Genomic DNA, 12,301 nt, shown 5'->3' on the forward strand with positions numbered 1-12,301 from the left:
CATAAAGCATTTCAGTGGGATGGTGGAGGGGGGCTTAGTCAATGGAGCATGGCCATGGCACCCCCGCAAAGAGGGGTTTCCACCTCGGGGAAACCAAGTTTCCAGTTAGAAATGTGTAATGTTCAGAGCTGGAAATGTTTCCTGCCCGGACCTAGTAGGGCTTAAGTCAGCTGGTTATCCAGAGCAGCTATCTAAAGTCACTTCAGCTAAGGTACCAAAAGTCACTTGTCAATCACTGGTGCTCCATTTGCTGGTTTTTTTTATAGAAAAATTCAATCTCTATGGATATACAATATTAAAATTACATGTGACGAAGTGCCTGCGACACCCTCTGATTACCTGATGGTGTCCCACAGCTGTCAGCCCAAAGGGATAGTCAAGTGCATAGTAAGGTCTATTAGAAAGGATTCCCCTCCCTCCATGGAAGGAATCGCTAGGGCCTTCTCCTGTTAGTGCTCTTTCACTGTCAAATTCTCCAGCTGGCCTTTAATCTCCCTCGGGGCTTTGTCGCTGGAAGGTTTGTTGGGGTAGTCTCGCTCTCCGAAGATGGTGCTTCCGATCCGAACATTTGTCGATCCAACTTCAATCTGCAAAGCAGCAAAAAAAAAAAGGCAGGAGAAAGATCACGGGTGCTTTGGAAGCTGGAACTTTGATCTGAAAGGCCTTGGCTGTCCCATTTGTAAATTAGTAAACAAACCAACCCCGGTATTGCAAAATATGAGTAAGCAATATCAAAAGCGACACGATGGCCGGGAACAATTACAATGTGAAAAACTTTATGGAATAATTCAAAACATCAAAACTAAAAAACTGAAGTCTCTGAAAGTCCTTAAATGAATCACGGTGCCAGACTTTACCCGGCGGAGATCAAGCTGTGAAGCTTTGTATAATCAGCAAATGTCCAGTTCTGACGTCCAACTCTGAACTCTGCTGAACAGTGTTTCCGGATAACAACTAATGTTTCATGGAATTCTTCATCAGCCAATTAGTTCAACACTCATAAGTAGAAAGATATGTAATTTCTTCATTAACCATTCTTTTTTCAAGTAGATATAATATACATGAGAATGAAAAATACTCTGGAACAGTGCTCATGTGATTATGTAGTCCCTGTTCCAGAGTATTTTTCATTCTCATGTATATGTATATATAGACCCAAGAGACCGATTTATAAAACCTGTTTACGAATGGAACACATCTGAATAGGGTGGAAAGGGTGAAATGGCTGCTGAGCAACACCAACGACTTTGTTACTTATAAAGTAGCACTCTATGCGCTGGCAGCTAAGAAGATCAGGAGGAAGGAACTAGACAAAATAGTGGTCAACTGCAAAGGGGATTCGGATATTTAATTTGGCACATCTTACCTGAGAATCTTCTGCTATTCTGTTCTATTTAATGCAACAAATAGTTTTAGTAGCCGTGACCGCAATTTTATTGTATGCCTGTGCCCGATGATTTTTATGGTTATTGTTGTTATTTTTTTCCCTTTTTGTTCTCCTTCTGAATGATGCCATGGCCTATGGCTGGTGCAATAAAAATTTAATTGGAATTGGACATTATGGGTCGATGGAAGGATATTGGCTCCTTTTGGAGCTGGATGCTGCATGGGGAGAAATGAAGATACTCTGTGGGGTCCTAAAGAGCTGCTGTTTCCCCCCTCCCTTAGTGCCTTTTTCCTGCTTCTGTTTCCCTTTCTAGTCCCTGGAATCTCTGTAGTGTATCCAGGGTGGATTTATTTTGATTTAAATCACTAGTCAGTAAGACTTGATTTAAATCTTCTTTTTTTTTTTTTTACAAAAAGACTCATTATTGCTGGTATAATCTTAATATTTACAACAAATTCACACTTTTGTGAACTGCAAAAACAAGCATCTGTGATAATACAGTAAGTACAATCTAATAGTTTTGCTAAGAAGGAACAGACCTTGCCATCTAAAAAGAAGGGAGAAACATTGTAAATAAATGGGGAGGAAGGACACAAGGCGAAGATGGGGAAAGGAGGAGATGTCAAAGGCTTGGAAGAAGAGGTAACAGTTCAAGCCAGCTGCAAGGAGGAAGAAGTGGGAAAAATTGGGAGGCAGAGCATCCCAGAGAAAGGGACAGTGGGAAAGAAAGGCTGTGTGCACACCATACATTGAAAGCACCCGCCCCCCCAAAGAATTCTGGGAACTGTAGTTTGTTATGGGTGTTGGGAATGGGGCCTCTGCTATGAGGTAAACTACAGTTTCCAGGATTCTTGATGGCAAGGTTAGGTGCTGAATGTATGGTGTGTAAACACTCAAAGACTCGGAAGTGTGAAATAGGTGAAGCTTAGCCAGGACAAAAGTAAAAGCACAGTGGAGATCATGAGAGCAGATAAAGAGAACAAAATGAAGAGAGAAGAGCCTTTCATTGGATGAAGGGATTTAAATACAAGAAGTAGCAGCTTCTGTTGGGTCTGGTGAGAAAACAGAAGCCAGGCAAGGGAGAGCAATGGAAGAGAAATGAAGGCAAAGAGAGGCACGTGCAGCATACTTATCAGTGCAACCCTGACCATGTCTACTCAGACATTACGTCCTATTGAATTTAATGGGGCTCACTGCCAAGTCCATGGGTTTATGACGCTGCCTATGAGAAGCAGGGAAGCTGTCCACATGGGAAAACCAAGATTTACGCAAATGTTCCAGCATGAGCTTGGTTGCTCACTCAGAGGGCCAGACACTCTGCTAGGAGGGAGGGAGAGAGGAAGAAGTGAAAGGAGAAAGGCCCCATGATTAGCAACTGCAGAAAAAAAAAAGAAAATAAAAGGCAATAGACTGACTTACTGCATGCTGGAAGTCTGTAGACATCCCCATGCTCAGCTCAACTTTTTCAATGGGGAGATTGAGCTTGTCGCACACCTCCTCGCGCAAGGATATCAACATCTGCAGGGGAGGGAAGACAATGCAATTGAACTTGGCCCTCTCCTTCCTTAAGAGACAAGCTTTGCATACGAGTATTTCCCCCCAGATCAGGAATACCTGGAAGTCAGGGTTGGGCCCCTTACTGAGGTCGTGCCCAAAGCTGCCAATTGTCATCAAGCCCACAAATTCCAGGCTGGGGCACTTCTGGAGGATGTGTGCCACTGTTGTTACTGTTTCTCCAGGCGGCAGCCCATGTTTACCTTTAAAAAGAAAAGCTTATTTGTTAATCATAGCATTTTAAGAGTTGGGAGGGACCACAAGAGTCATCTAGTTCAACCCCCTGCAATGCAGGAATGTTCTGCACAATATGGGGCTCAAACCCAAGACCCCGAGATTAAGAGTCCCATGCTCTACCAACTGAGCTATCCTGCCTTGTTATACATTGCATTTCTATTGCAACCTCTGGGGGAGGACCATGGCTCAGTGGCAGTGCATCTGCTTTGCATGCAGAAGGTCCCTGGTTCAGCCCCTGGCATCTCCAAGCAGGGCTGGGAATATCCTCTGCCTGTAATCCTTGAAAGCCACTGCCAGTCATTAATAATAATAATAATAATTTTTTATTTATACCCCGCCCTCCCCAGCCAAGGCCGGGCTCAGGGCGGCTAACAAGCAATAATAAAAACAAGTTGAATGATTACAACTCAAAAACAAAATTAAAATACAACATTAAAATATTGAAACATTAAAATGTAGCCTCATTGCAGGAGGAGAAAGGAAAAGAAATAAGAAAGAGAGGGAGGGAATCAAATTGGCTCCAAGCCAAAGGCCAGGCGGAACAACTCTGTCTTACAGGCCCTGCGGAAAGAAATCAGATCCTGCAGGGCCCTGGTCTCATGAGGCAGAGCATTCCACCAGGCCGGAGCCAGAGTTGAAAAGGCCCTGGCTCTGGTTGAAGCTAATCTAACTTCCTTAGGGCCCGGGACCTCTAGGGTGTTGCTATTTATGGACCTTGAGGCTCTCCGTGGGGCATACCGGGAGAGGCGGTCCCGTAGGTACGAGGGTCCTAGGCCGTGAAGGGCTTTAAAGGTCAAAAGCAGCACCTTAAATCTGACCCTGTACTCCACCGGAAGCCAGTGCAGCTGGAAAAGCACTGGGTGAATATGCTCCCATGGCAGAGACCCCATGAGGAGCCTCGCTGCAGCATTCTGCACCCGCTGGAGTTTCTGGGACAGCTTCAAGGGCAGCCCCGCGGAGAGCCAATTACAGTAGTCAAGCCTGGAGGTGACCGTTGCATGGATCACTGTGGCCAGGGGCGATACTGAGCTAGATGCACCAAGGGTGTGAATCAATACAAGGTTCCTCCAAAGTTCAATCCAACCCTCTGTTCCTCCAAGGAACTCAGGTGATGTATATATAGTTCTTCCTCCCTGACCCTTCTGTCCTTACAACCAACCTATGAGGTAGGTTAGGCTCAGAAAAACCGATTGGCTTGTTGGTCATTCAAGCAGCTTCATGGTGAATTTGCAACTGTGTCTCCTCTGTTTTAGTCCAACTCTATACAGTCATACCTCATGTTACGTTTGCTTCATGTTACGTTTTTTCAGGTTGTGTCCCGTGACAACCCGGAAGTACCGGAAAGGGTTACTTCCAGGTTTCGCCACTTGCGCGGAAGCGCTAAATTGCGCCGTGCACCTGTGCAGATACGGCACTTCGGGTTGCGTGCTTTTCATGTTGCGAACGGGCCTCTGGAACAGATCCCATTCGCAACCAGAGGTACACACTATACCTTGCTGCCTCCCAGTGGCGAAGGCAGCCTTGCTAGGAAGAATCTAGACCATATCCTGCCTGATCAGGAATCCCAACTGCTCCAAGAGCCAAGTGCATTCAGCTGCCTGTGAGAAGGATTCCTTTTCCGGATGTCCTGCAAGGCACACAGAAGCCTCAAAGAGCCCAAAATCACCCTTCCATGCATTCACATGTCATACTTGTGTGCGCATGAAGGAGGATCATACAAAGAGAGCGCTGCTCTTTAAAAGAAGGCTGAAATGCAAGCCTGAACCCTTGGCATGTGAGAGGGGAGAACAACATCAAATCTACTTACTGTCTTCCCCACTGGTGTTCACTTGCACCATAATCTTTAGCTTCTCCAAAGACCCCTTCTTCTGCCAAGACCCGTTCACTCTGTCCGCCAGTTTTAGGGAATCCACCGTTTCCAGCATAAATAGGTTAGGTACCGCTAGACGACATTTAAAGAAGAATCTGAGCAAATATCCATTGCAGAAAGCATACCAGTTTCATTCAATTTCAGAGTGCACAGTATGAGCTGTACTGCCAAGTTAGGGACCCTCGCATAAACTGTACGTTCTCTACCTGAGTAGCACAATGCTCCCTGCACCATAAGGCTATATCAGGCCGTACCCCAACACTGGTGAAGGGAGACAGCTGGCCCTGCTTTTGGATGACTGGTTGAACAACAAGGCCTTTTGCGCCTTTCCGGTTTCTAGATTATTAATCACCTCTTAACTAATGCTTTCAAAATGTATAATGCAAAACAACATCTTAGAACGGGGAAGAGAGAACAGAAACCGTCTTGTCCTAAACCAAGCAGGAGAAAAGGGCCCTTTGCCCACGGCACAGACAAAAAGCAAAGAAATAGCAAAGATAGAAGCTGGTCTCTCAGTCACCTTCTGCCTGATCTTATGAATTAACTAAATAAGTTTATCAATTGAAGGACCAGACATACGAGACACCATTGAAGATTACCACATTGCATTCAGATCCATTAACAGAGTTGTGCAAAATTACAACTCAGGAGGATGCAAGCACAGCTGACCTACTGAAAACTAAGCTAAATCTTATGAAATGGCCATGACTGTGAAACTTAATTAAAACAATAATAATAATAATAATAATAATAATAATAATAATAATACAATAATAATAATGCCACATAGTCCAAGTCCATGTTTGCTAACAGCAGCAGCCCCTAAGTCCTGGGAAAAATAAATCCCTCCAAGCCCCAATTTCATTTTTTGGAGAAATCACTGGTTCTATGTCCTGCACTGTGCAAATTAACTGCATCTCAAAATCAGGATCTCCTGAAGTCAGAGCTGGTAACAGTAGTGCATTCACTGAAGTGAGCACATTACAACCCCTCCCCACAAAGTACACAAAGGATTTCTTGTTGTCTCCCTGCCCCCCACCCCCAAAGTGAGCACAAAAATAAATTATTATTACCAATGAGTTTGTTGACATTGTTTTTCTGTAGGTGGCCTATGAAATGCCATTTAATCTCTGGACACGAAGAAAGAATCTGAGAACAGAGGCAAGTGAGTAGAATTTGAAATTCATTTTCATGCTAGGCATCCATAGAACACTTGCAAGTGAAGGATGATTTCACTTTTATTTATTTATAACTCAATTTTCAAGGCAAAAAGCCGTCATAAAGTGGCTCATAATAAAGACAAAGAATGGTCCCTGTGTAAGAAGAGAGGGGCAAATCTCATCCAAGGTCCCTCAAATGTTAAAATTATTTTGATGGCAGTTAACACACTTAGTAGCAGTTTGCTGTCAGTGTAAATAACCTCTGCTGGGACAGATTCAGCATATAGGCTGCCATCTGTGCTCGAAAATTATTTCAAATGACTGGGGCTCCGCAAGAAAAAGAAGCATCTTGGCCAAGATTATTTGCTATTTATACATAAAGAACTGAACTACTACTGAAAGGCAAGCAGAGAGATTCTTCTCTGAACATGAGCTTACTAGTCAATTTTCTGAAACAAGCCTCTGCCAACTTGACAGAATGAGGATTTTATCTAGCACACAAAATGAACTTACTCTGGAGTCTGATGCCTTTTCTAGAAGTTCTTGGACCTGTAGAAAGTTAAGACATGGATTAAATTTTGCCAGGCTTGCTCTGCCTTACCTCTAACTCAACCACCTTGACTTACAAGTGCCTCTGTTCACATGCAATGCTAAACACCATTGTTTATTGCAGAGGTGGGAAACTGACAGCTGTCCACATACTGCTGGACTCCATGAGTCCTAGTCAACATGGCCACTAGTCCAGGAAAATGGGAGTTGTAGTCCAACAGCATCTGGACAGCCACAGCTTCTCCATCCTTGGTTTAATGCAACATGGAATAAGGACAACATTCCTCCCCTATCCTCCTCCCATGTGACCAGGAGGAAGACTTTTGCCACGCTTAGTTTCACAGTAAAAGAATGATGACTCAGTGGTGCATTCAAACAAGGGGTCCTGGTTTAAAACAATGACAGTTTCATAATCAAAGGCTGGAAGCTGATTTGCTATAAAACTCACCAGAGTTAATCTTAAAGAAGGATTCCCAGTTCAAACATTAACGCTAAGCCAAGTTTTTGGTTTTTTTTAAAGTAAAACTAATCTTAGCAGAAGTCCTTCCAAGCTGCAAAGGAGATAGGGAGGTGCATGAAGAGGAAGAGATGTCAACCCATGGGTGAACATTACAAGCAAACATGCACAGCATTAAGACAGTGAGTTCCAATTATGCCTCAACAGAAGGCAAAAGGGTTAATGCGCAGCGTTTTACAAGAGAGGCAATATCCATTTGTAAAACTGCTAATAGAGACTATTCTTGAGTACAAAGTCATGCGTCAGATTGCCAACTGCTCCCACAGTTATTCTGTCCAAGAAACTGCTTCAAACCACATTGATGCCCCTGTATCCAACATTAGTGCAATTATTTCCCCATGTTCACTCATATGCAACTCAAATTAACCAGCCGTAATATAACATTACTGCTGCACAGTGATGAGCAAACTGATATCTGCATGTCTAGCTTACATTTTAAAGACCTCCAGAAGCCATTTCGAAATAAATGAGAATGTGGGAATGTGGCCAGATCCAGAGTTATCTCTGCTATTCTCACAACCTTTCAGGCCTGCCTTCATGACATCAGATTGCACCTTGCTGGTATACATCATGGAAGAGGCTGCCAACAGCCGTGAAAAGGGTGACTTCCAAGCTCACTGGCAAAGGGACTGACAATCGAACCTCCAATATCACATTGCCTTTTTACAAATGATGCGACCACACTTGGAATACAATTGTCAAATCCCTGTAGATCCTGCTGCCTGAGGCGGTCGCCTCACCTTGCCTCATGCATGAGCCAGGCTTGTCTTCCTCCTTCACAGACACGAAGTGTCCCTTATTTTTCAAAGTTTCAGTTTAGCAAATTTAGGATCATATGAAGTCTGATGGATCAGACCACTTAGCCCAGCATCCTGCTCTCAGAACAGCCAACCTGAGGCCTATGAGAAGCCTGAAAGCCCGACCTGAGCGCAGCAGCAGCATTCTCCCCATTTGCAAATCTTTTAAAGCCACTTAAGTTATGTCTCTGTAACGTTTACTCCCCAGCTATGCCACACTTCTCCAGGGTGACGCGGGACTAATGAAATATTTTGTGACCATCTGGTTTGTGAGCATGTTGTCAGCAGCTTCAGGCCTTATTTCCTTCTGGTCCTGAAACCCAAACAATGCGGAAACAGAGAGGACACTCACATAGTTTTCTCCAAAGCTGCGCTGCCCATGGTTGTAGGCCTCAATCACCATTTCCGCTGGCTTCGTTTTACTGACAGCTACAAGGCGAGGCTGTATAGCAGGCAATCCCTGTATTTGCAAAGAACGAAATGGTCAGTGGACAAGCGCACGTGCGGATGCTCACAACTCTGTGACTGGAACATGGGAAATATTTATCCCAGGCCAACAGGCACTGATAAGAGATTTCATATTATCTCACATCCATCCTGAACTTTGTTTTTTAAGGGAGAAAAGTTCACATGTTCTGTTTTGAGTTAAGGTGGGAAAAACACAAAGGTTCCTAAAAATTAACAGACACGTTATAGCATAAGCTTCCATGGATTAATAGTTCACTGCATTGAATACTGAAGTGAGAGGGAGGAAAAATGTTTTAAAATGAGTATGAAATGCAATAAGTATTGACTATGACAACGCGAACACAAAGCTTAAGACAAGCCAAATGACTATCCACAACAGCAGCAACCGACAACAACACATCCATTTGTGAATCTGCCCTAAGCTGGGCTTCCAACCTCAATTATTTTATTTATAATAAATTCAATTAGAGTAACTTCGAATGCAATCCCATAGCTGCTGCCCTGGGAGGCCCCGCTGAACTTAACAGCATTTACTTTTCACAGTTCTTAAGGCACGTTGGCTCTGACTTTATGATTCAAAGAGATCCTGAGTCTTGCTTTGTGAACATACAGCAGCCCCATCCACAGTTACCTGGAAATAAGTCCAACTGTATTCAGTGGTGATTAATCCCTACTTAATTGCTTATAGGAATTTCTGGGATGAGGGCAGATACAGAACAGGCAGGGCTCCTGCACACTGAGCAGCTGTGTATAGGAGGGAATTTAGCAGGTATAGCTTGCTGTGCATCAAGTCCCTCTTCTGCACATCTACTGAAAGGTACAGGAGTCCTGTCCTCTTCTCTGCATCCCACCACTTTAGCAGGACTGTATAGGGGACACAGCAGCTCAATGGCAGGGCATCTTTTTCACCTGCAAAGCCCCTGGGCTCATTCCCCAGCATCTCCAGGCGGGGCAAGGAATGTGGAGTGCTGCTGCCAGTCAATCAATTCCATTCAATTCACTGTCTGTGGTCAAAGGCCTTCACAAGGAACAACAGAGGGCAAAAAGCAAGGCATTTCTTCTATGATCACGCAGCGTGAGTCTATGATTCACAGCATAAAATCGTCACATGTTAACGTAACGCTGCCAGAGCAGATTTGGCTACCAGAGGTGTCATTTGCAGGTGTTTTTGCTTAAGAGTTCAACCATCACTTCCCAAGGGGGATCAATCTGAGACCTGATGGAGAACATAATTGTTGCAGGAATTCTATGGTCTCAAACATAGAAATTTTTTTGATAATTGCACAAGGTAAACACACATACATAGGTATATAAACCACATGTCTAAAATAGTACAGGAGAGCAATCCAAAAGTCATCTTGGGACTCCTAAATATTTCCTCTGCCTCCTTAATCCTCCTTGCCTGAGAACTCAGATAGCAAACAGAAGTTGTTCCTGAAGGGATTCCTCTCCTATATCTATGAACCTCCTTTGTATTAATTGTTATTGTTTGCCCAGATGCTCTGCATTGAGGGATGTCTGACAGGCATCCTGATGGTCTTATCAAATGCTAATGTTTTGTGTAAACTGTGTCTGGAACTATGCGAAACTTGCTAAATCCTCAGGAATATCACAGCTTGGCCTGCCTGAGCCACAGTAACCCCACCTTAGGTGGGATATAATTTCTGACTGTTTGTAGAAGGGACTGTCCTCGTTCTCCACGCCAAAACGCATCCCCTTAAAATAGATCTTTCTTCTTGGTTCTGGGTCTCTCTTGCCTCCTTGCTAGGAGGGGAGGGAACTCTGTTGCAACAGAAAAATATGAAGCCAACCACCCCTCTTTTTCTAGATCACAATCAACATTCATCGTGCATGAGATCCACGACCTCCCTGCATGCCTTCCCGTTCCCTGTGTGCTTCCCCCAGGCGTCTCCCCTCTATGTATGCCTAGGGCCTTTGCTGAAAAGGCCCTGCGCGGGGGGGGGGGGCTGCTGCTGCCAGTCAGTGCAGGAAACACTAGGTTAGGTGGACCCAAATTCTGATTTGGTATAAGGCAGCTGGCTATGCTTCTAAAAAATGGGGGGGGGGAACCCGGTAATAAGTTATTCACGTTAAAAGATACACAGGCTATTAATAACAGCAGCAGCGATCCGCAGGCCACGCCAGGTCTCTCCCACCCGCCGCCTCCAGAGCAGGAACCGCCCGGCCGGCCGCCGCCGCCTCGCTCCCCGCCCTCCCGCCTCGCACCTTGGGCCTGCTGGCCGCCGCCTGCTGCACCCGCTCCTGGACTGCCCTGAGCGCCGGTCCCAGGCCTTCCCCGGCAGCCATCCCCGCTCTCCACATTCCCCAGCCGCGCCGCCGATCTTGGGCCGGGCTTCCGCCACACACGCAGCCGTCTCGCAGGCAGCCAATCGCCACTCCAAGCCCTGCTCGGCTGGCCAATGAGGGTCGGAGGTGGGGCCCGGAGGAGGCGGGCTCAGGCCTGCGGGCTGGGCTCGGCCCTCGGCCATTTTGGAGAGGTCGGGGACCCGCAGCTCAGGGCGGCCGAGGGAAAAGTCGCTGCGGGGGAAGGGAAGCGGAAGGGATGCTTTTCTCGCTCGGCGCATGCGCGGGAGGCGCCGCTGGCGCAGTGATCGCAGCATCGAATGCTTCCCAGGAGGAGGGGGTGTTTTTCGAGCAGGAATTCCAGAGGCGTCGTGGATCAGTCCAGAACAGAACTCCAAAGGAAGGAATCTTTGGGATTCGTTACCTGCAGCGCCGTGCACGCACTGGCAGCTGTTTCTGAACCCCCTCACAGCTAGTAGGAATACCACTGTCCAGGGATGAAACCCTCCCACCAGGATACTCCATTCCACTCCCTCTCCATTATTCTTTTCATGAATCCTCACCAGTATACTCCATTCCACTCCCTCTCCATTATTCTTTTCATGAATCCTCACCAGGATACTCCATTCCATCCCCTCTCCATTATTCTTTTCATGAATCATCACCAGGATACTCCATTCCACTCCCTCTCCATTATTCTTTTCATGAATCCTCAAGCAGGATACTCCATTCCATCCCCTCTCCATTATTCTTTTCATGAATCCTCACCAGGATACTCCATTCCACTCCCTCTCCATTATTCTTTTCATGAATCCTCACCAGGATACTCCATTCCATCCCCTCTCCATTATTCTTTTCATGAATCCTCACCAGGATACTCCATTCCAACACCCTCTCCATTTCCCCTCAGTTGGCACTCCTCGTTCCATTGCTAATGAGCTGGCTCCTACCTCAAGGGGTTGTCTTTGGGTATGTGTGTGTGTGTCAGTGGCAGATTTATAGGTATGCACAATATGCAGAGATTTAGGGTCCTATGTGGCCCAAAGGAGGACCCGGTCCAAGAAGAAGATACAAGTGATCCCAGTTAATACCACCTCCTAGTAATTGTAATATACGATTACGAGAACCTTCTAACTTTTGAAAAGTCAGAGAGAGATTGCCCTCTATAGAAACCTATACAGGCTCATGGCTGGTCTTGGACAGCAGGACTGGTAAGAAGACGACCAGCAGCCAATTGGAAACCGCAGAAGCCACACCGGACGTTCGGCTTCTGAAAATCATTTGAAAACCGGAACACTCACTTCTGGTTTTCGATCGTTCAGGAGCTGAAACGTACGAGTTCCAAGGCATTTGGCAACCAAGGTACGACTGTACGATTCTCAGATAAACACTGACAATTGGGAAACACTGGCCTGCGAGTGTTCCAGTTGGAGAACAGCCTTTACCAAAGGTGTCATG

At 45.7% G+C, this 12,301-nt stretch overlaps 1 protein-coding gene across 1 annotated transcript; it reads right to left on the minus strand.

Annotated features, from left to right (window-relative positions):
* Positions 1-242: 242 nt before the first annotated feature.
* On the minus strand, positions 243-10,910 carry PLPBP (pyridoxal phosphate binding protein). The gene is made up of 8 exons (XM_083589070.1): positions 10,766-10,910; positions 8,424-8,531; positions 6,722-6,757; positions 6,122-6,197; positions 4,986-5,120; positions 3,002-3,144; positions 2,807-2,905; positions 243-587 (listed from the first exon to the last, which is right to left on the minus strand). The coding sequence occupies exons 1-8, from the start codon at positions 10,859-10,861 to the stop codon at positions 450-452; spliced, it is 831 nt and encodes a 276-aa protein (XP_083445196.1). The 5' UTR covers positions 10,862-10,910; the 3' UTR covers positions 243-449.
* Between the last annotated feature and the right edge of the window lie 1,391 nt (positions 10,911-12,301).

This window comes from Podarcis filfolensis (genome assembly GCF_964270895.1).
Source record: "Podarcis filfolensis genome assembly, chromosome: 15".
Lineage (NCBI taxonomy): Eukaryota > Metazoa > Chordata > Lepidosauria > Squamata > Lacertidae > Podarcis > Podarcis filfolensis.